General features: G+C 36.4%; 3 protein-coding genes across 3 annotated transcripts; 1 reads left to right on the top strand and 2 right to left on the bottom strand.

The window, feature by feature from the left end:
- Positions 1–360: 360 nt before the first annotated feature.
- LOC105169327 (Ankyrin repeat family protein with DHHC zinc finger domain-containing protein) lies at positions 361–8,602 on the bottom strand. Its single transcript, XM_011089707.3, has 13 exons — positions 8,162–8,602; positions 7,920–8,060; positions 7,291–7,403; positions 6,230–6,309; positions 5,825–5,988; positions 4,938–5,076; positions 4,767–4,866; positions 4,386–4,437; positions 4,217–4,294; positions 3,988–4,086; positions 2,831–2,909; positions 2,176–2,324; positions 361–735 (listed from the first exon to the last, which is right to left on the bottom strand). Exons 1-13 carry the CDS (start codon positions 8,402–8,404, stop codon positions 547–549), a joined length of 1,626 nt encoding a protein of 541 aa, XP_011088009.1. The 5' UTR covers positions 8,405–8,602; the 3' UTR covers positions 361–546.
- Positions 8,603–10,528: 1,926 nt separating this feature from the next.
- Positions 10,529–14,336, top strand: LOC105169326 (soluble inorganic pyrophosphatase 6, chloroplastic). The gene is made up of 6 exons (XM_011089706.3): positions 10,529–10,869; positions 11,506–11,666; positions 12,141–12,241; positions 12,380–12,561; positions 13,417–13,515; positions 14,030–14,336. Exons 1-6 carry the CDS (start codon positions 10,624–10,626, stop codon positions 14,120–14,122), a joined length of 882 nt encoding a protein of 293 aa, XP_011088008.2. The 5' UTR covers positions 10,529–10,623; the 3' UTR covers positions 14,123–14,336.
- Positions 14,337–15,398: 1,062 nt separating this feature from the next.
- Positions 15,399–21,235, bottom strand: LOC105169454 (putative sphingolipid transporter spinster homolog 2). The gene is made up of 16 exons (XM_088883409.1): positions 20,828–21,235; positions 20,236–20,367; positions 19,931–20,032; positions 19,266–19,370; positions 19,092–19,167; positions 18,806–18,880; positions 18,503–18,602; positions 18,370–18,432; positions 17,772–17,826; positions 17,542–17,618; positions 17,219–17,295; positions 16,971–17,084; positions 16,362–16,481; positions 16,018–16,146; positions 15,839–15,917; positions 15,399–15,730 (listed from the first exon to the last, which is right to left on the bottom strand). The coding sequence occupies exons 1-16, from the start codon at positions 20,998–21,000 to the stop codon at positions 15,624–15,626; spliced, it is 1,584 nt and encodes a 527-aa protein (XP_088739535.1). The 5' UTR covers positions 21,001–21,235; the 3' UTR covers positions 15,399–15,623.
- Positions 21,236–21,451: the final 216 nt, after the last annotated feature.

Genomic DNA, 21,451 nt, shown 5'->3' with positions numbered 1-21,451 from the left:
TTTTTGCCTCAACTAAGATTTACTAGACTTGGATAACTACACTCCTATATCTGAAGTTAACCGCTCTACTTTCTGAATGTACTTTATCAGCGACCTCTGCGCATCTCCATCGTACACACATCTACGTACTGAATGCATTTGACTTTGTATATTATGCGGCATGGTGACTATAGCAACAATAATACGATTCAACAATAATACGATTCAACAACAAACCTGGCGATCTGTCACTCTAACCATCATAGACCCGGCTTGCAAAATTTCAAGTTCTTTGGACTAGCAGCACATGGGCAAGAACAGGAATATTTAATCTTTTCTTATCTTGAAATGAAAAGGCACCATCATGTCAGGAATCGGATAGACAGTGCAGAAAAGCAAATGTATATTCACATGAGAACCAATCACAGACATGGAAGTGTTCTTCTATTATACATGAGGTATAGCTACCTTTCGGAAAATCAGTTACATTAGCATATGATATCGTGCCTATTATGTCACAAGATCCCCAAAATCAAGGGCTTCTGTATCATCTCGGGTACATATATACTACCTTGCAACCTGCTGCAGAGGCGGCCAGGCTATTTCATCATCATTTGTGTAACCATGTACTAGGAAATCGGAGCAATTCTTCCAACAACCATGATTATATGGGTTTCGGAACCGGCCATCTGGGCCGCGGAGGTAACCATAACGTATTGCATTTGCTACTTCATTTGTGGTGATGTTCCGAGCAATCTGCATGAAGAAATACCATTGTTACCCATGCGTATCCATCATCCAGCGTCAGACAGAAAAACATGTTCTCCTGGTTTCATAAACAATGACAGGCACAAGCAAAACATATAGACATGAATTATATCTTAAACAGACAAGCAGAATAATTAAGACTTTTTATGCCAGGACGCCTTCTGGTATAAGTTGGCAGGAGTACTATAAATAAGCTTCAAAATTTTCATCAAGTATAAATTATTTCCAACATTTTATTTCAACTTAATGTTCCTGTTTAGTTTGATGTTTATTTGAGGTTTATAACTCAATACTATGATCTAATTGTGACCTTATGAGGTTGATAATGAAGTATTTGACCATTACATTTTATATGATTGTCGCTCATTTATCATTGATTTATTATGATGATTATCAATTTTTAATAGGCTACTTAATTTTCCTTAACTTTTCTTTAATGGTCAAATTCTTTACAACTATTTAAGGGCACATTGAGAAATTCAATTTTTCTATTGAGGACTTTAGGAATGTTAAGAATATATTTCATAGTCCAATAAGTGTCTGAGAAGTTTGGCAAAGTAGTGAGAATCATGATGAAGACTCAGAGGCTTAAGGTTGCTGAGACATATCTCACATGGAAGGAATGGCAGAGATGTACAGGAACTCTTACATGGATGTAACTGTTCTTCACAGAGTATGTTATCAGTTGCAGAAATTGTATATCTCGCAGGGAGACCCCAGGCGTTATACAATTCGCCTTGAGTAAGTTTAGTTCAAGGCTGTGTGCTTTTAAACTGAAGCTTTCTTGTATTTACTTTAAGGCTTGCCTTCAGAGGGCTTCTATGCTGTATGATTAATATGTTACATCTTGTATTTTTATTGATACGGCATTTCTCCTTATGTAAAGTAATGAACTTGATCATCTCCAGGAACAAAATGTATAACAAAGTATAGCTCATCAACAGCATGCATTAGCTCATGCTCGCATCAATGCATATATAATTACAGTTATAACAAATTCAAAAAGACGGTATCAAGAAAACAAATCATAATTAGAGAGAGAATAGTCTTGAATACTTGCCAAGCCAATTTTGAGTATGAATGGAGAACAGAGATTATTGAAATCATAGACATATAATCTACCGAAACCAGAGATGCTCCTATAAGCAGAATGCATAACTGAACCTACCTGATTATATTAAACAGAATATCGGAGAAGCCACAAAACTTAACAAGAGACCACAGGAGGATGGTCAGGACCGTGCTACCGAAATAAAAGCACATTGATACTGTGTTCTAGAAACTCAAATGTAGGACTTGGGCAAAATGTGACCTCGAATTTTAAGCAGATGATTTGTATAGAAGCAGCATTTCTTATATTAGAAAGGATTGCCATTCATTAAAAACAAAATGGAATAAAATAACAAAATGAGAAGACAAGTTCCTCACCTGGGTTGCTTGTACAGACAATAAAGTTGCCGCAGCAATTAAAATAGCCGCATCCATAACTAGGAACGCAATGATGCCAGGATAGTTAAAAATCACATAATGAGTCCACGTTTCTCCAGTTGACAAGGCTGGTACAGATGTCCAAATTCCTGTTACATAACATAAGCTCTAAGTTAATTCAAAAAGTCTGTGTTCCACTTCTTGAGTAGCCACACTAATTTCTTTTAATTTTTCAGGAAAGTCTTACTGTAGTTTCTAAGTTTGTACCTACAAATTTTAGAGTCTGATGTGCTCCACTTTGTTAAAACTCATAAAACTAATGATTAGTCAAGACGTGTGACAAGAGTATTAATGTAAAACTACAGAAACAATGAAAGTTTAGGCAAAAGCAATCAAAATTCGGAAGGAATTAAATACGGCGTTTGTATTTCATGTAAAATCCATGGCATGGGCGAATTTGCCACTCGTGAGCTTTTTGATGATTTAGAAAATTTAATAGAAGGAACCAAATTAAGAGAAAAGCACCATCTACTGGCAGTTATTGGTGACACTGGAACTCTGAGACTGAATTTTGACATATTGAATTTTCAGGGCCAAAATAATGTTAAACTCTAGCTGGTAAACTAAGAGTTAATAGCAATCTGCTCGGACATACTCTGGAGAGCGACCAAGCCACCAATTGATGCTGTTAGAGTCCCCATGAAGAGAAAAACAACAAAATCTCGCTTATTTCTCTGCAATTTCAGAATTAAGAATGTTATCAAGAATGATAATTTAGGCCAAATGGAAGAAAACTAGTCAAACTTTGATCAATAGAAACAAGCAACTAGCTACACACTAGGGAAATTTACACACCTATAACACAGTTACAAGAAATATTGGTTTTAGTCTATAGCTAGTATCTGGAAACTGATGATTTGTATGTGTGTGGGGCTGGGTGTGAGAGGGACAAGGGACAGAGAGTCAAAATTGATCAAATTACAGCCAACTATACTTTGGAAATGAAAATGCAAATTACATTTATTCGTCTTAATGAATTTGCAAAACAAAAACAACTCTAAAACTCTGAGTCGTGAATTCTAAGTTTATCAAACTGACTTGGAGTAAGATGAAAGAATGATTATCACATTTCACACAAGATCAGGTCTTTTGGTGTCTGTAACTTAAGGTAGTGCTTGCACTAGTGCAAGAACTGACATAAAGGTGTTAACTTAATCTTCTCGGGACCCCAACAGTCCTCATAATCATTCTTAGCACGAGAATAGGCTTCACGGACTAAACTTTCAGACATTGCTGGACAATGGCACTTTTTTGGTCTCAAAGACATCTTTTCAAGCGTTCCGCCACAAAGGAGGTGTCATAGAAATCTACAAAGTGTTTATTTAATGCAAAGTGATATTCATGTAATACTTTGGGAAGTACACCAATATTTTGCAAGAGAACATGCATCCAGTGATTCAATGGATAGCACTCATCTAAGACACATAGGCCATACGCACGGAGCAGATAATAATTAACTTAAATAGGTAAAGATATAAAAAGGCAGCAGATAGGATTCTAGTTGAAATTTCAAAAACCAGTCTAATTCAAGTCCAAGGCATACTTCCATGCATATGATAGAAACTAGTCCAAGGCAGCATATTTTCATGCAGATAATGGAAACTACAAAAATACTTAACTTTCAACTACATCAGGCACGTTGACTTGGCATATAAGTAGAAGCAAGAGGCGGTTCCACATGGAATTATCCACACATCATTGCATGTGAATAAGTAAAAAATTCCATAAAGCAAGCATTAAAAACTTCTGTACCTTTCCCACACAATTCGAGATCCAGGGGCAGTGGTGGTCAAACTGCTCCACGCAGCGTTTACATATAGCACAGTGCTTAGATCGAACTGGTCTTATTATCTAGAAAGCAATGAAAAGATAGATTAGCGAAAGTATTAGAACATTGAAGCAATAATGCACCAAAAATCATTCACAAGTGATCTTCTGTTCTCATTCATAATACTTAAAAGGCATAAAATAATTGGGGAACCTTGCAGGTAGGACAAAGCTGAGACCAGTTTCCATTCCAAATAGAATTACTATTCAAATCAATGTTCAATAAAGAATCCTACATGAGATAAATCAGTTAGTCAGTATGAGTTGGGCAATCCAACCTCTAAAATCAGGCTGCAAGTAACCGTTATAAAGGAAATCAGTACCTCAGTATCAGAATGGTTATCTGTCCTTGTTTTTATATAACCTGGATCTTTACTGCAGAAAACGAGAGACCAACATCAGCAACAGCCAGTTAAAATCTTTTTCAATAGGAAAGAATAAGGCTCTGTTTTGAACAAACGTTAGGGAAAATCAATTTTCCTTTGGTTGACCTGACATTTCAGCATTTATTTAAATGTTAAGGATATCGATACTCTATGAAACAAAATATTCTTTTCTGCTTCAAAATGTTTGCCCAAACACATGCATGAATATTAATTTTCGATAATCTTTAGGATATTCGTAGGTTTACAAGTAAGACAAGTTGTAGTGTACATGACTAACTTCCTATAACATATTATTAATATACAATAGTAAAAGTGTACCTACTGCAGCGGGCAAACATGAATAAAGAGCCAATCGCTAGTGAAATGCCAGTCCATCCCCAAAGCCCAATAATTGCAGTAACCTTTGTTAGATTTGGAGCTAGCACAAGAATGAACAACAGTCAGCTATATACAAATAACCCACTAAAACAACAATGCACCAGGACTTACCAAAGAGGACAGAGCATATGAAGAGGATCACATTAATAACTATTAAAGAGAAAAGAACGGGGGCATAACCAACTTTCCCGCCATGTCCAGAGCAAATTCTGTCATTCCAATGCTTGCTCTGCGCACGCAATGCATTTGACTGCATCCAATCAGATTACTCAGTGTCATGCCTGATGGTATCATAAAAAATACTTACAAGACATATCAGAAGAAGAATGTTGCAGATAGCTAGAGGTGCAACAAACAAAATGATCGCAGAAGTTGTTCATCTGAATGGAATTTTATTGGGACTGATAAAATACAGTTTTACTGCAAATATCCACACATCCAAAATTAATATTAGTGCATTATCATTTTGATCAAATAGAAGTGCAGCAGCAACCCTAAAATTCTCCACTTATGCTAAATACCCATACTTCTTATTGCTTGGCTATTGAGAGCTTCAACCGCATGTCAAAGATCAGTTGAGCCAATACCCAGTGGCAGACACCTATATACTTGTCTAAGTCTATAGAATCAGTGGAACCAATAACATCATGGAAAATAGCAAACCCACATACTTGGCAACAGCAGCTATTAGTTTTTGAAGCCCATTCCCATATACAGCACGTCTCATCATAATTAGAACAATAGCAAGCAAACCAAACACCTACTTCTGGATTTGCTACCTCTACAAGTAAATGAATCTTCCCTCAAAAAATGTTATAACAATATACCATCAGCACCACAATATCAGACATATATATATATAATCCATGACAATAGGTTATTACAATACTGAAGACCTTAGAACATCACAAAAGCTGAAAGCATGAATACTGTATTTGGGCCCAGTCATAGTGCACCATGAAATTATTTTGAGACTAATTACCCGTAAACTGACATACAAGGAAAAGGGCGATATTCCGATGACCTTTATCAGATGCAAGCTCAACAGGGGTTTTTCCTGCTTTATCTTTTACCATCAGTTCCTCCTTAGACCCTGCATGTGCAAGCACACTACATGCCTCCACATTTCCTCTCAAGGCAGCCCAATGCAAAGGTGTACAACCTAGCCAAAAGGATAATAAGCATCAAATACAATGTAACCAGATTGGGCCAGAATTCAGGTCACTGAAGACCCAGTGATTTAACCTTTTACCCTTTGTACAAGAATCCTAGTAAAAAATTCATCTCAGCCCAAGGGGGAAAAAACAATAATACAAAGTATTCACTTTCACATCAATATCTATTTGCCCCTAAGTTATATATAGCTCAGAAAATCAAAAACACTACATCACACAGAAAGATACCTTCTTTATCCTGTCTTCCTTGGGAAGCATCTCTAAACAAAAGTAATCTAATAGTATCAGCAAATCCCTTGTATGCAGCCCTGTTCAGAAGCAATGGAGGACCAAGGCATGGCTATTACTCAAAAATGCATAGCTCACTGAGTGCATATAAAAAAACACTAATACATTGTCCTAGAAACCGCAGTCAGTTATATATCTGCAAATTCCGTTACAAATAATCTGATCAAAGAACAAAGAGATAAAGCAAACTAGCAGTCTTTCAGACTGAAAACAGCGCTCCTGGAAGCAACAAGGAATAAATACTCAAGAAAGGATAGTTGGACACATTCAGACAGAGATACACTAGAACGATGTTGTATAGAAGCCACAATTAGATGGAATCTTCACCAGCTTTTCATTATTGTAATCAGTGGACCAAAATGTTACAAAGAAGCTGCTTGAATGCTCGAACTCATGGTCCAAGAAAACATAAATGGCTTCAAAGAACAGACTAAACCAGGCTCGAAAAGGGCGAGGGTGCAGAGAAGGAAAACAGAAGTAATGCACAGTTAACCAGATAATCAGATATTTATTCCTTCATTCTTGCTCCTTAGTCCTTTCAAATTAACGTCATGGTGAAAAGAATTAAGTTCTGGCATAACAATTATCAATCTAAAATTTAAATTTTGATGTTTTGAGCACTAAGCCTTGCAGATGAGGCATTCTTTATATACTTGTGCAGAATATGAGTAGATAGTGTAATTGAATCTACTTTCACAAGTGTGGTTTACTTACAAATAAATTTATCATATAAGCATATATATCATGAAATAGATGCTATGAGGGCAAACTTTATATGAAACAGAGACAACCTGCATGTTGGAAACTCTAACAAAAAATATTACAACAATAATTTACACACATTATACTTGTCCCAGCACATAAAATTTAAGCATATGTAGTTACAAGTCTCTGTTTAGACTATTAAAGCCAAAGTTGCCAGGTCAATATCAGTGCAAGCAGAATCAGAATTGTCAAGTAAAGGAATTATACATCTGTGCCAGTACTGGACTATTACATACCAATGCAGAGGGCTCCTTCCATCATTATCTGGTACGTCAAAATCAGCATGATACTTAGCTACAATGTAATTCAGGAACCCTGTTTGTCCATATTGAGCAGCAACATGAACCGGCTGCCACCAAAGTACTTATTAGATTTTACTCAATTTAATATATAGCAAAAGAGTCAAATTAATATCAATAGCTCGTGAAATAACACCCTCTGCTCAGCGACAGAATTCTGGGACGGCAATCAGTAGTTCAGCATACAGCCAATAAGCTCCCAAAACTATCACCAATTAGTATCACAATTCTATGAGAGAGGGGGGCAGAGAAAAAGACAGAGCCAGACTGTAGATGCCAGAAGTGGCACTTTTCTAGATGCAAACAAGTTATAAAATAACAACTCCTTTCCACTCTCATATCATTTACAGAGTAACAGCCAATAGAATATCTCTAATTATTGACAAGATTAAATAATTTCCAAGCTGTCCTAAAAATCAACAACACAAGCAATCTTTGGTGGCGTAATCCTTAGTCTTCTTCAAACATAACATCAACACTAGAAGCAGATTCAGAACAATCAACAAATAAACATCAATTCTCCAGCATGAGCCAAAAAAAAAAATCACAAAGGTGCCGACAATTACCCTGTAACCGTTAACATCCGCAGCCTCCACACGTGCCCCATTCTGCAGCAACACATCCGCAGCCGCAATTGATCCTCGAACTGCAGCCCAATGCAATGCCGTCTGCCCCGCATTATCCTTCGCATTCACTTCTCCACCATGCTTCCAAGACGAATAATAAAGGATAAATCTCCAATTGGACGAGACCAGAACTTATCATCTACGAGCTAATCACGGAACCATAAACTATATTACCAACTTACTTCGATAATATACTGAACAATGTCGGCGAAGTTGTTGAGGGCGGCCCACTGGAGGGGGTAGTAGCCGTTGCCATCGGGTTGGGACAGAGAAACACCGTCGTGTTCCACGAACTTCCGGAGCTTGTCAAAGTCTCCATACGCGGCGGCGGAGAAAACATCGACGATATGAACTTCGTTAGGGTTGCCATTGGAGGGCTTATGTTCATTGGAATCTGAAACGATTTCGATTTCTGATGAAGCCATTCGAGATCGAATAGATGAACTTTTGTTTTCTCTGAAATTCTCCTTTACATAAAGTGAATGAAAAAACTTGTTGAATCTATCGAATCCTTTGTTTTGTGGGGTTTAGGGTTTGGTTACAATGTTAGAATTTGATTGCGTACTAAGTAGGAACTTGCAAGCTAGCGAACTGTCCTGGGGAAGGTGGAGGTTGGACTAGTAAACAGGTAATTCTTCGTGGCATTTTTTGTCATTTTGGATATTTCTTTTCTACAAAATTGTATTTCTGTCCCCTACTTTACGAAGTTAATATTTTTACTCCCTCAAAATTAAAAATATTATATATGTGGTCTCATGCATGCACTGTTTTTATGGAATTATCTTGGACACCAAAAAATTTATCTCAAATAATAATAGTGTGTGTGGCACATTTAAATAAGTATGTACAGTTAAATAATTTTTATAAAAAGTATTATTTACTTTAGAAAATATATTTCAATTGGGAAACTTAAAAATGTTAAAGAAAAAATAAAAAATAATAGAAAAAAAAAGTAAAAATATTCATTTAAATTATTATTATGGGATAAATTTTATTACCACCCATGAATTATCCATCCCACATCAATTATCCCATAAAGTATTAAAATTTAAAAAAAAAACAAACTCTGACGTTTTATTTTTAAGTTTGAAAAGTCCATTTTACCCTTACAAAAATTGATTTCTATAAAAAATTAAAGAATTTTCTAAAATGACAAATCATTCTTTTGTCAAATTTTAGTTTTACTTATTCATCAAACTCTTTTTATTATCGTAATTCTAAAATGCTTGGAGCTCATATTTTTTTAATTTTATTTATTAGTCAAATCAAATTAAAAATAAATTAATACATATATATATATATACTTATAAAAATATACAATTAATAAAACTAGCTAAAATGGCAGATGAACTAATAACAAAAACAAACAATTAATACATATTTATATATATATATATATGATAACTATATAAATGTGGTGATTATGTGTATGTATAAATTTATTTTAATTTAGTTTGATAAACAAGTGAGACTAAAATAAAATGGCCCCAAGCATTTTAGAATTATAAAAATAAAAAGAATTCGACAAATAAGTGATATTAAAATTAGATAAAACTTTGATAAAGGATGATTTTGATATTTTAAAAATCTCTTTATTTATTTTTTTTCACATATCTATTTTTGCAAGGGTAAAATGGATGTTTAAAACTTAGGAGTTAAAGTTTCGGGGGCGGGGGGAGGGGGTTGAAGGTTTTAATACTTTTATGGGGTAATTGAAGTAGGGTGAATACTTTAGGGATGGTAACTGTATTTAACTATTTTTTTTTTTTTTGATAAATGTAAGTTTCATTAATAAAACAAGATCGTACAGTTCGACAGTGCTCAGCTGGTGGTTTCTCGCTCGACGGGTCAAGGGATACGCCATAATTTATATAACGCATATGAACTAACAGAAGGAGATAAATTAACACTGATAATCCTCTGTCTAATATCTTCCACAATGATGGTGGCTATGATGCTCGGTGGTCGCTCCGTATGTTCAAAGCGTCTCAAATTTCGTCCCGTCCAAATATGGTAAATGCAAGCAGTAAGGAGTGCACGATAAGTTAATGATATATTTTCCTCTCAATTTCCTTGAAGCCCACTCAACGTCCCGTGACCACTCTCTATTTAACCATTTTATTATTTATATTTTATATGTATAATCATCTTGTTTTATCTAAACAGTTTGAAATTTTATTTTAAAAAAATTAATATTTTATATAATTTATGAACATCTAACTTTTTCTAATAAATAAATTTAATTTAAAATCATATTAATAATATGAGTGGATAGCAATACCTAAACCATTAAATTAATGGAAAGGGGGCCATATTTGGAAAAATATATAATTTCTAAAATTATTACTAATGATTCTAAAAATGAAATTGAAGATTATTACCACAAAACCTACACTCACTGAATCCGTCTCTCATTGTGGCCATCATACATACAATGATACAAAGATCCAACAAACCAACAAATTAAATAGAATTAAAAAAAAACAATATTTATTATATTCTACCATAAAAAACCATCATAAATAAAAAACTACAAGAGAGAATACAAAAGCCATCAGCCAATCATCGGACAGTATTTGGAGTCTGTGGTTTATATTCAGAGCACAGTCCACAAAGCTCTTCTTCTATCATCAGCATAACAAAGATGGCGGCCACGAGAGTGATGGCGTCGGCGAGCAGCGCCTTCTCCGGCACTGTACTACCCAGGAGTCCGTTGAGGGGAAAACCGCAAAGCCTAAGCATTTTCTTCAGAAATAACACAGTGTTGGCGCAGAGGAGGCGTCTCTTTACTTGCACTGCTATCTATAATCCCCAGGTTCAGACTAGGGAAGAGGGCCAGCCTGAAACCCTCGACTACCGTGTTTTCTTTCTTGATAATTCCGGGAAGAAGGTATGGTAATAGAAGGATTTGTGTGATTTTTCTTGTTTTTTTTTTTTTAGTAGTTATGTGGTTTTTGTGATGCTGTTGATTTGTTTGGTTAAAAGGATGAATTCGTGGTTGTTAATTAGAGGATGAATTGTGGAATCTCAAGTATTTTGGGTGAATGGTGCGCGGGAGCTCGTTGATTGATGTTTGTGGATAATGCAGCCTTCGTCAGATCACTGATATTTCCGTTTCAATACCTTTTTAACAGTATTAATGTTTTTACAGCACAGCTGATTTAAAATGATTTTGTGGTTAGCTGTTATTAAATGCTTTGGAGTATAATGGCGAACTTGTATGGGAAGAGAGTGAGAATTTGAAGAATAAAAACAAAGAATCATTTTGTTACTAGTACAGTGAGAATTTGATTATAAAAGGAATCTATTTATTGTATCAGATAAGTTGGGTAACTGAAAATCTGAGGCAATGAGACTTATCCAATCACAGTCTTACCAAAGGGTAGGAAAATTGGGAAAAATATTGTTTTTGTTCTTTCTCAATGTACAGATAACAGTAGCGTGAACAATTGAGCATCATGTTCTTCCTAAAATCTGGATGCCTATTCAGTAGCTAATACCGAGCACTGTAATTATTGGCTTGCAGATTTCCCCTTGGCATGATGTACCACTGCATTTGGGAGATGGTGTATTCAATTTCATCGTTGAGATTCCAAAAGAATCAAGTGCAAAGATGGAGGTTGCTACAGACGAGCATTTTACTCCCATTAAGCAAGACACCAAGAAGGGGAAACTTCGATACTATCCGTAAGTTTGTTCTGTTTCATTTTTTGGTCCTAGATAGTGTCCTTTGTTTTCTGATAGCACAACTTTATTTAGTTTCTACTTTTTAAATGCATCACTTATTGATCACTTCGGCCAATTTGTTGCTTTTTCATTGCTACATAAATTCTGATTTCACTGCTGGTTTAACGACAGTGCATATTGTATTATGCATAGTGGATTAGCTGTGCCATTCTAGATTTGGGCTTGCAGGTGCTCGTCAAGTGGTATATAGCTTCCAGCCCAAAGTAAGAGAAAGAAGGAAAGAAGAAGGCTTTGAATCAATTTAGATGCTTTATAGGAATTGCTCTCTTATGTATATCATGGATCTGACTTACAGTTTTAACGAGATCAGAGCCCCACAATAAACATGCGTTCTTCTTTTGAGTCCTCTTATGTCTTCTATTTCAGATATTTAAGTTTGCTTTATCTGTTCTGAGATATTTTACTCTTTTGTAGATACAACATTAACTGGAACTATGGATTGCTTCCACAAACATGGGAAGACCCTTCACTTGCAAATGCTGAAGTCGAGGGCGCATTTGGAGACAATGATCCAGGTACGACTTTATCCTTTCCAACATTAACTATCTTGTGTTCTGAAGTAAACTTGGTTCAGTCCTTAGCAGACAATATCTGGAAATAAAGCAAGCAAGCAAGCAAACTTATTTTCAATTGTTGGCACTTTTCCTAAATAGTTGATGTTGTTGAGATTGGGGAAAGCAGAGGTAAAATTGGGCAAGTGTTGAAAGTGAAACCCTTGGCTGCTTTGGCAATGATTGACGAGGGGGAACTTGACTGGAAAATAGTTGCAATTTCACTGGATGATCCAAGAGCTTCTCTTGTTAATGATGTCGATGATGTTGAAAAGCATTTTCCGGTATGTAATGCCCAATGAATACTTGTGGATGCATTTAATTCCAATTCACTAAATAATCATGCAACAGTTGGCATTACAAGTCTACTTCATTATCTCTCTGTTCAATTTGATATGGAGCTGCTCTGTTTGATTTAAAAATGAATAGAAGTTTGCCTATGTTGTCTTTATTTGATGGTTTTCCCCAGTGGTTGTTTGAGCCGGAAATTTGTCCGCTTAACTTGTCACTCTCTAGCAAAATAGCTTTTGATTTAACTTGTAAAACTGCTTTGAGTAATTCTACATTCACACGAGAATGGTTTGCGTAGGGTTCCAAGGAGGGTTTAGTATACTAGAACAGAAAGCAAACATGCTACCTGTTGGTCCTTGTTGGTAATCAGTCACGTATTTGCTGAAGAAAGATTTTACCTTGAAAATTATGAACTTATTCTGAAAACTAGAAGGCTTTCGATCCAGAAAAGAGCCTTTCCTAGCCTGCATTATGCATTTTCCATAGGCCAATATGTCGCAATCATTTTCTTTCGGGTTGCATCTAGTATTCTTTAGCAGATTGATATATCTCCTCATGGAATTTCTTATGTGATTGGCCACTGGGCTGTAATTGGCAACAAATCAAACCTTAAAAACCGTGAGTGAAGTTTGGATCTGTCAATGTGAATTTTATCTACTGGAAATGTTAGAAAAGGAAAAATGCTAAAAGTTAATTTCTGGACTCTATAGTTTTCCATTCTTATCTTCAGGGTTTTACGAAAGAGAGTGACAAACTCTCTTTTTGAGTTGTTTTATCTGTGTATCTAAGCTCTGGTGTACTCTGTAATTCTGAAAAGTATCATGAACTTGTTGCATAACTCTTTATAGGGAACCCTTACTGCAATCAGGGACTGGTTTAGAGACTACAAGATTCCTGATGGAAAACCAGCTAACAAGTTCGGTCTTGGCAACAAGCCAGCAAATAAGGTATTATTTACAACCTGAAATCTTGTATTTCCTTTCCGTTATTATCTTGAAACTCTTGAGAGCTGCCCGAGGCCCTACTTCAATTTCTGGTCTTTGAAATTTCATGGGCAATGAATGGTAATAATTTGAAACGTCTTAACTGTTAAGAAATAATCCAGAGGTCACACTGTCAGAATCTGCCATTTGCAATCAGTAATTTATGCTGGAAAAGTTCTAGTGTCTGTTATAATCTCTAAGATGAATATAGTTGATATTCCACATTTCCAGATAGCATTTCTTTTGGTTAAAATCCTCTGGAACCCCCCCCCCCCCCCACCCCATCACTCCATACGAAAACTAAACGAGTTGGTAAAAATAGATGGGAGTAGAAATCACAGTTTTGTTTAAAAGCCAAGATTTGCAATGGAACTCGTGAAAATTTGTCTACTTATTTCTTTAACTCGTCCTCGCTTCATCCAAGTGTAACCTCTGAGAGTTGCTCTGGCCCCTCATCAATCTTGTTCCGTGATTACAGGATTATGCTCTTAAGGTTATCACTGAAACCAACGAATCCTGGGCTAAGCTTGTGAAAAGATCTATTCCTGCTGGCGAACTTTCTCTTGTCTAAACGCAAGCCATAAAATATGAACTGCCAGTCTTCTGCGAACAACCAGTAAGACACTGAAGGTCTCTTGCTGGCTGCTCCTCGTATTTATTTGTCTAGATTAAAACTTAAATTTTTTCAGTTAAGATCTATCTTTTGAGCCATGCATCTGCTTCTATTGTGAGATATACTCTTCCTGGAAAAGGTTTTTTGAATAAAGAGATTTCGTTTTCCACCATCTCTTGAGTTGCTTGTGTTTCATGCATCCCCAGCTTATGAAACTACATCTATTATCCCCCATCTCAATCAACCTGAAGTCACAAACGGCAACATAACTTCTAGAAATAAACAACTTTTGACATAGTTACAGAGCTGGAAATACATGATCTTATCCTTCAACAGCAGTGTGGATGAGAAAAAACAGACAAATATCCAGGGAAAAGAAAAACACTAGCATAGAATATACACATTTTAACAGCCATAACCAAAATTCAACAACTTTCTTGATTCCCCGTCCCTTCATCCGAAGCCTGCGAAGAACGGAGATGGTTAATGGACTCCTCCTCCTTGGGCCCTTGTCGGAACATGGAATAACTATGTGGAAACCATTTAGGTAATGAGGACCCGAGCAGGAAAACTTGGTCGGATTTTGATGAGTGAGATTGAGAGACCTGTGAAACGGGTTTGGTATGGCGGGCTAGTAAGAGCATGGCTGCTGTAGGTGCCATGGCGTCTTTTCAACAGAGTTTGATTAGATTGAGATTTGTGTGTGTTTGTGTTTGTGGGGGAAGGGGAGTTCAGAGTTGCTTTTTGTGGTGATATATGAATTGGGTAGGAGGAGGTGGTGGATTTTGGGTAGGAACAAACTGCGGGCGCTGTTTCTTTTTGCTTGTGGTTTTTGAATTGAATGATGCAGCGGATTCCAACGACCTGACTGTTGCGGATTGCACTTCTATGGATTCTCATTCAAACAGTTTTTATAATTATAATACTACTATCGCTGGTACGCTACTGGTTCCAAGGATGACAATTATTGGTTTTTCTTACATTGCTCTCTTAGTCACATTAATATATTAGAAGGTTAAAAATAGTAAGGTTGTCGCATCTTTACTGTCGTAAAATTTTATGTGGGACCCTACAATTGGTTTGTTCTTATCCACCCTGACAGGGGGGGGGGGGAGGTGGAGAGACAGCGCACGCCCACCCACCAACTCAAACTCCAAAACCACTTTTGGGGACATAAATTGATGGAAGACCTTAACATTTGTGCTGCCTAACATGGAATGAATTGGCGGTCGAATGAAAGCGAGGGACAACAAAAATATATCTAACTGAGGATCAATTCTCTCTTAGAACGCCAAACAATTCCGATGAATTTTGACAGTTCTGAAGAAAGAACAAAGCATATTTACACCCTCTAAAGAAAATCGAAATCAAGAATGTACATTAAATGCGTGTAAAACCCCGCAAAAATTGGACTCGTCTCATCAGTCATTGAAGGTTTTCTCTATGGCTGGTGAGGAAACTACGCAGTCTTCTCTGCAAGCAATGGAGTCGAATTTGACTTGTCGACTCCAGTAGTTGGATGCTCGTTGTCTTCATTGTACCTATCCACACTATTAAGGAAAACTCCTGGGGAATACACATGAGATATCAGAAAAAACATAAAAAAAAAAATCTTGAACGGTTGACAGTTATTTGGCTAATGCCAAGAATGTTCTTAGGGACGTTTGATTTTACCTATAAACCATAATCCGGCAGAAACAAATAGAATAGACGTTAGAATGAGAGCAGTGACCCTCCAATTATTGATGTGATCCTGCAAAAAGTAACATTTGTTGGGAGCATTATCATCCGAAATTTCATCCCTCGGCCTCAGTGCATACTCTGCTCTAGGACATGGAGCTAAGAAGATGAACCTGGAGAAGCCCAACAAGGGGAGAGGACGGCACGTCACCGAATATGTGGATCGATACGGTGGATATTGCCATAGATAATGGCCGGAGACTGGGATTGACACAATGCAGACAGACAAAGTTTACAGGGGCCTGCAAGAATCACATATGATATCTTAATGTGCAGTTGAATTTAGAAATATATGGTAGAGCGCGAAGAAGGTAAGGATAGTTCCTACTTCCTACTCTACACAAATCTTTCAAAGTATTGAAGCTTCAAATAGTCGTTTCTCACAGGACTCATCCACAACAGTAAAAAAGTAATGTAATGAAAAACATCAACAAGATAATTGGGAGGGAAAAAGTACCTGAGTAGCAAATACCAGCAGCTCTCCTATAGCGAAAAAAGCTAGAAAAGCATATAGGCTTTTGAAGCAAAAGGCAGCAAAGCAAAATACTCCTCCAACAAATGTTGCGAATGATAGAAGCTGCATTCAAGAATAGTGAGAATAATCGGCTGCTGAAAGCCAACTATAGAGGTATCTATTGGAATATAAATAGCACCCTGTTTCTGGAATCATTCTTAGGATGGGAAAGAGAATTTTTTCCTAATGGATCTTTATGGCATAGCTTTTTCAGTCTCGTAATCTTGTTTATAAATTGCACAATGTCTCTTCAGAATGAAGATCTTACAGCCTTTGATTAAGTGTTTGCAGCCAATCATACATGTAAAGTCCCCTTTCACAGTTTTTGATCTGATGTGTCACAGAATATCATCTAAGATTTACTAATGTACAAACTTCCTCCTCTCCTATGTTCTATTGATGACTCAGAAAATGGGGTAAAGGGAGACTACCTATTAGAGGACTCCACTAACTAATGTGAGATTCAATGACGCAATGATGCAAGCAAACTCGAAGAAATTTAAATTGAGATTCTCATGAAACAATGTGCAAAAGTGCAGAATGCAGTCTCACCTTGAAAGCATTGGGTATCGTGGAAGTCATACGATCGAGAACCAAACCACCTGCTAGTGAGCCCAATATGCCACAGACTGCGGTAACTCCTCCAAACATATAGTCAGCATTGCTCTGGCCACAAGAAATGTCGATGTTAATAAGGTAAATGAAATTTATTACATGAAAGAATTTTAATAATTAAATCATTAGAAAAATGACGCATAGCAATTCTCCACAGTGCCATTCTAAGGGGCTGAAGAGCTCACCATGTGGTATATATTATACCCTGCCTTAGGTCCCCAATAGGAGTAGGCACCTATGACAAAATTATATGCAATGTAACCTGCCACGGTCATTGAAGAAGGAAATATTACAAGGATGAATAGTAGTCCTGGACAAATGTTAGTTTGTTTTTCTGCTGATAAAAGTTGCTGATCAGTAGGTTGGTAATCATTTATTTATGCCATCTTTCACCAAAGAACTCGAAAAACATATGTAGAGAATATGGTATCAGCCCTACAGGCAGTATTAATAAGAAAAAGAACAAAAAATTGTATAATTTTATTGCTGTGGCAGAAGGAAGATTTACCAAGAACATTGACCACGTAAACCTTCTCAAGCAAAAGAACTTTCATATCTTTCCCAAATACTGTCAAAGCTGTCAACCTGAAACATATGTAAAAATGTTTTCTATGAAAAATCTTTTTAAAATCTAAAGTAAAACTGGGGACACATGTTATTCAGAAAGATACTTTATCTAGCCGAAAACCAAACTTTGTATACTAGTCAGAATAAATTAAGCTGAAAAAAGTTCCTCACCCCAAAGGTTTTGAGCTTTCATCTGCAACCTCTACCCTTCCGGAAGGTTGGGCACCTTTAATAATTGGAATATAACATTCATTCATTAAAAGATAGATCAAGTCATGAAAGCTATATATAGTCTTTTAAGACAAATAAGAAGAAAAAAAATAGAAGTGTGAAATACCTAAGAAGCAATGACATGAATATAATGTGTCCACGCAAATGAAAACCAACTAATGCCAACTAATTTATTGCAGACTTGTACACTTTGAAATGGAAAATACAAAAAGAAAAGAACCAGAATTGATATTCTTAAAAGGCACATGTCCAGGCATAAAGAATTTCACTCTGGCATTCATCAGTAGATGTATGTATTAATATGCCAATATATACAAAGATTTCATCCAATACTTCTAATTGAATTTACTTGTGTGACACCACTGCCCTCTCAAAAGGTTCATTTGAAAATAATCTGAAGAACCAACATCAGGAAATTGATGCATGCACAAGACATTAAAATTTAACCAGGAAAGAGTTCACGACTCCAAACTGTTGGACCTATTTTCAAATCATTACTTGATAGAAAGATTGGTAAAGTGTGTTTAGTATACAGCACCTTGATCTTCTGACCCATTGTCCACTGCTGTCAATGCCTTTTTAGATTCAGCAGGAGCCAGACCTGTATGATTTAGGTGTTGGCAAATGTTTGATAGAAAAAGATGCCACCAAATCAATAGTCTAGTATTGACCTTTCAACTGCAATGGTTTCATCACAAAGCCTAAAATAGCAAAAGGGAGCATCAAAATTGCCTCTACCCAGAACGCCCAACGCCAACCAAAGCGACTAATCTAGAATCCAGCACAAAATCAAAACATTTGATGAATTTCCAATAACAGTAAAGATGAGACTAAGAGAAGAGGGGCAGAAAATAAAAAGATTGAACTGAAATATGGAAGGCAATAACAAACGCATGATCAAGCAAGAACTAGTCATTGCAAAATAGTTAGCAGGTCTTTCGCACGCAACTAATCAAGAATGAACGTAGACGTACCACTCCACCATAAACATACCCCACAGCCACACCAGTTGGTATACACATGTAAAATGTTCCCAGCCATGCTGTCCTCTGTTACATGGAAGAGCATGTCATATGCAAAAATTCCAGGGCAGATTGGAACAGTGCAGTTCACAGTTATCTTGTAGCAAGAAGGACAAAGTGTTGAGAAAGTATCATGTGATAAAGAGGTGCGAATAATATACTTATCTGTAATCTAATGCATAAGACTTAAGTATAATATTCTGTAATCTAATGCACAGGCTTAAGGAGAAAACCAAACCTGGGTGACTGGGGCATTGTCATCAATGAATGGAGCGGCAAGACTTATAAAGGAAGCCTCACCCACACCCACCAGCCTACAGAAAACAAAAATCCCAAGAGTGAACTATAACAACATAAACAAAGGAAATAAAATGCTGCATAAAATTTGTGTAACACAGAAAATTTTACTTACATTCGACAGACTGCGATAGACCAAAAATTAAATGAAAATCCACAGAAAGCAACTGCAAGAGTCCACACGGTCAAACCAATTCCAATAAGCCGAAAAGGATTAAAACTGCAAAGTAGACACACGAAGAAGAAGATAGTTAGGGAAATAAGCTCCAAAGCAATAAAGAGATTTAAACAGGATATAGAAATTTATCAGCACTATGGCCCTTTACCTTATAGTTGTAGGAAGCTTTGCTCAGCTAAGGAGTTAAAAGGTCAAAATGAGTTATAATAGACAGATACGATCATTAGACTTCTTATCAAAATCTCATACGTGTTAAAAAGACAGGCACTGACGTACTAATGCACCAGCCACAAGCTTAAACATTCATCTTGATTTGTTGCTCTGTCATTGTTACTTCAATTTCATCATTGTGAATTAGCACCAACATATTTTACCTTGCAATTTTTCCTTCATTTGTATACTTTGGCAAGGCAAACCCTGAAGTTTTGCTCTCAGAAAGATTTCCTTTTACTGATACCAATTAAACTATCATTTCAAGTACACAAATACATTTTCTTGTACTCCATTCCCGGGGTTATCTCTACCTTCTTTTATGAATTAAACAAACAAAGATAAATACCAATCATATCATGAGGTAACAACAAACAAGAAAGATTTATTACCTCTTGGCTGAAGATGCAAATATTGGAGATGCCACAAGGAGTCCAACCATGAAGGCAGATGATAAGACTCCATCCTCAAAATTATTCATGTTAAAATCGCCCCTGAGTAGAATCCGAATTAGAACATATGCCAAATAGAATAATGTAAGGGTAACGACACAAAACACCTACACATACTACCATCACGACCACCATTATGAGGGCAAAAATATGTGAAATGTGAAACAATCAAGACTCTGGTATACAAACAAAAAGACGGCTTTTGCAGTGTCACATGAAGATAAGATAACAAATGTAGTACTTACTGAATTCCACTACCAGATGAGCATGTACCATCTTTTGAGCAAGTTTTGCGGCTACCATTTACACCATTACTTGCTATAGCACCTCGATCTATGTAATTTATTAAGTTGATTAAACAAAAGATAATAAGCAACCTGCGAAAGAAGCAAACAGAACAAACAATGGGGAATAAGTATTGAAAATGACTAAGATTAAAAAGATCATATATTAATATCACCTCAGTAACGAAGGCAGTTAAAATTATCTGAATAAACTTTAATTAAAAACTTCATTCATATCACACATTTAAACAGAAACACAATGGGTTTGGGGAGTCTCATCCCACTGCAGACCTTTCAATTCCTCCCACTGAAACAGAATTGTGCACAGAACCCATCAAACAATATGCATTAATGCTACGTCCCTCCCAACAAAACCCTTTGCACCAAGACAACCCCCATTTCTTGAAGACCCACAAAGCAAAACCACACAAGACACTACCTTTTTCAGCCCCTCCAGTATATTTTCTACAATTCACCAAGAAAATCACACATATCATCATAATTCAATCAATACAAACAAATAAAACAACAACACCAGTCATGAAAAGTTCACCTTTTCGGAGTAAACCAAGAAGGGTTGGTAGCTACCGAGGCCGGAGCTACGGCCATCCTTTTTCTGTTCCCTCTTTTAGTCTCCAAAGGCACAGCTGCAGATGAAGGTTCCGGGCCCTGATTTGGATCCGGTTTCAGGTCTGGATTGGGGTCCTCTGGCTTTTCGTTCACCATGAAACGACAAATATCTCCACTATAAATACTGTTTATTAACTGCTCTGACGGTGGAAGCCGCCCAACGTCCTCCGTGTGGAAAGCGTCTTCCTCCTTCGTGTCTTTTTTCTTGTTTTTCCTTTTAACTTTTGCTGCCTTTGATGGCTTTTTATCCTCTTTCCTTTTCTTTTTTGTGGGAAATAATTTTCGGGTCACTTTTCTTGAAACTGAGTTGAAGTGATGATTGTGAGATTGGTTGGATTTGTTGTGATCTGTTCTATCAAAATGGGAATGGGAATCTTAATTGGATACTTTTCCTTTTCATGATTACTTTGTTTCTTGATAATATTTCTACTCTATCTAATTAACATTTTTATTTCCTTTCAAGAAATGTGGAATACATTATTAAGGATTTGAATTTAAGAGGATGGTTTGAAAGAAAAAAAAGTTTCAGATGATTTATATTAAAATA

This window comes from Sesamum indicum, linkage group LG8 (assembly GCF_026168435.1).
Source record: "Sesamum indicum cultivar Baizhima isolate 11 linkage group LG8, ASM2616843v1, whole genome shotgun sequence".
NCBI lineage: Eukaryota > Viridiplantae > Streptophyta > Magnoliopsida > Lamiales > Pedaliaceae > Sesamum > Sesamum indicum.
This window is presented reverse-complemented; position numbering and strand designations above follow the sequence as displayed.

Excerpts from the sequence above, each read along its gene's own strand:
- LOC105169327 (XM_011089707.3), bottom strand. The coding sequence starts at position 8,404 with ATGGCTTCATCAGAAATCGAAATCGTTTCAGATTCCAATGAACATAAG. Across the intron at positions 4,867-4,937 it reads CATATGCTCTGTCCTCTTTG|CTCCAAATCTAACAAAGGTT; the intron begins GTAAGTCCTGGT and ends TTCTTGTGCTAG. Across the intron at positions 4,087-4,216 it reads AGCTTTGTCCTACCTGCAAG|ATAATAAGACCAGTTCGATC; the intron begins GTTCCCCAATTA and ends ATTGCTTTCTAG.
- LOC105169326 (XM_011089706.3), top strand. The coding sequence starts at position 10,624 with ATGGCGGCCACGAGAGTGATGGCGTCGGCGAGCAGCGCCTTCTCCGGC. Across the intron at positions 11,667-12,140 it reads GGGAAACTTCGATACTATCC|ATACAACATTAACTGGAACT; the intron begins GTAAGTTTGTTC and ends ACTCTTTTGTAG. Across the intron at positions 12,562-13,416 it reads ATGTTGAAAAGCATTTTCCG|GGAACCCTTACTGCAATCAG; the intron begins GTATGTAATGCC and ends AACTCTTTATAG.
- LOC105169454 (XM_088883409.1), bottom strand. The coding sequence starts at position 21,000 with ATGGTGAACGAAAAGCCAGAGGACCCCAATCCAGACCTGAAACCGGAT. Across the intron at positions 17,085-17,218 it reads GGTATAATATATACCACATG|AGCAATGCTGACTATATGTT; the intron begins GTGAGCTCTTCA and ends TCTTGTGGCCAG. Across the intron at positions 15,731-15,838 it reads TGCCGGATTATGGTTTATAG|GAGTTTTCCTTAATAGTGTG; the intron begins GTAAAATCAAAC and ends TGTATTCCCCAG.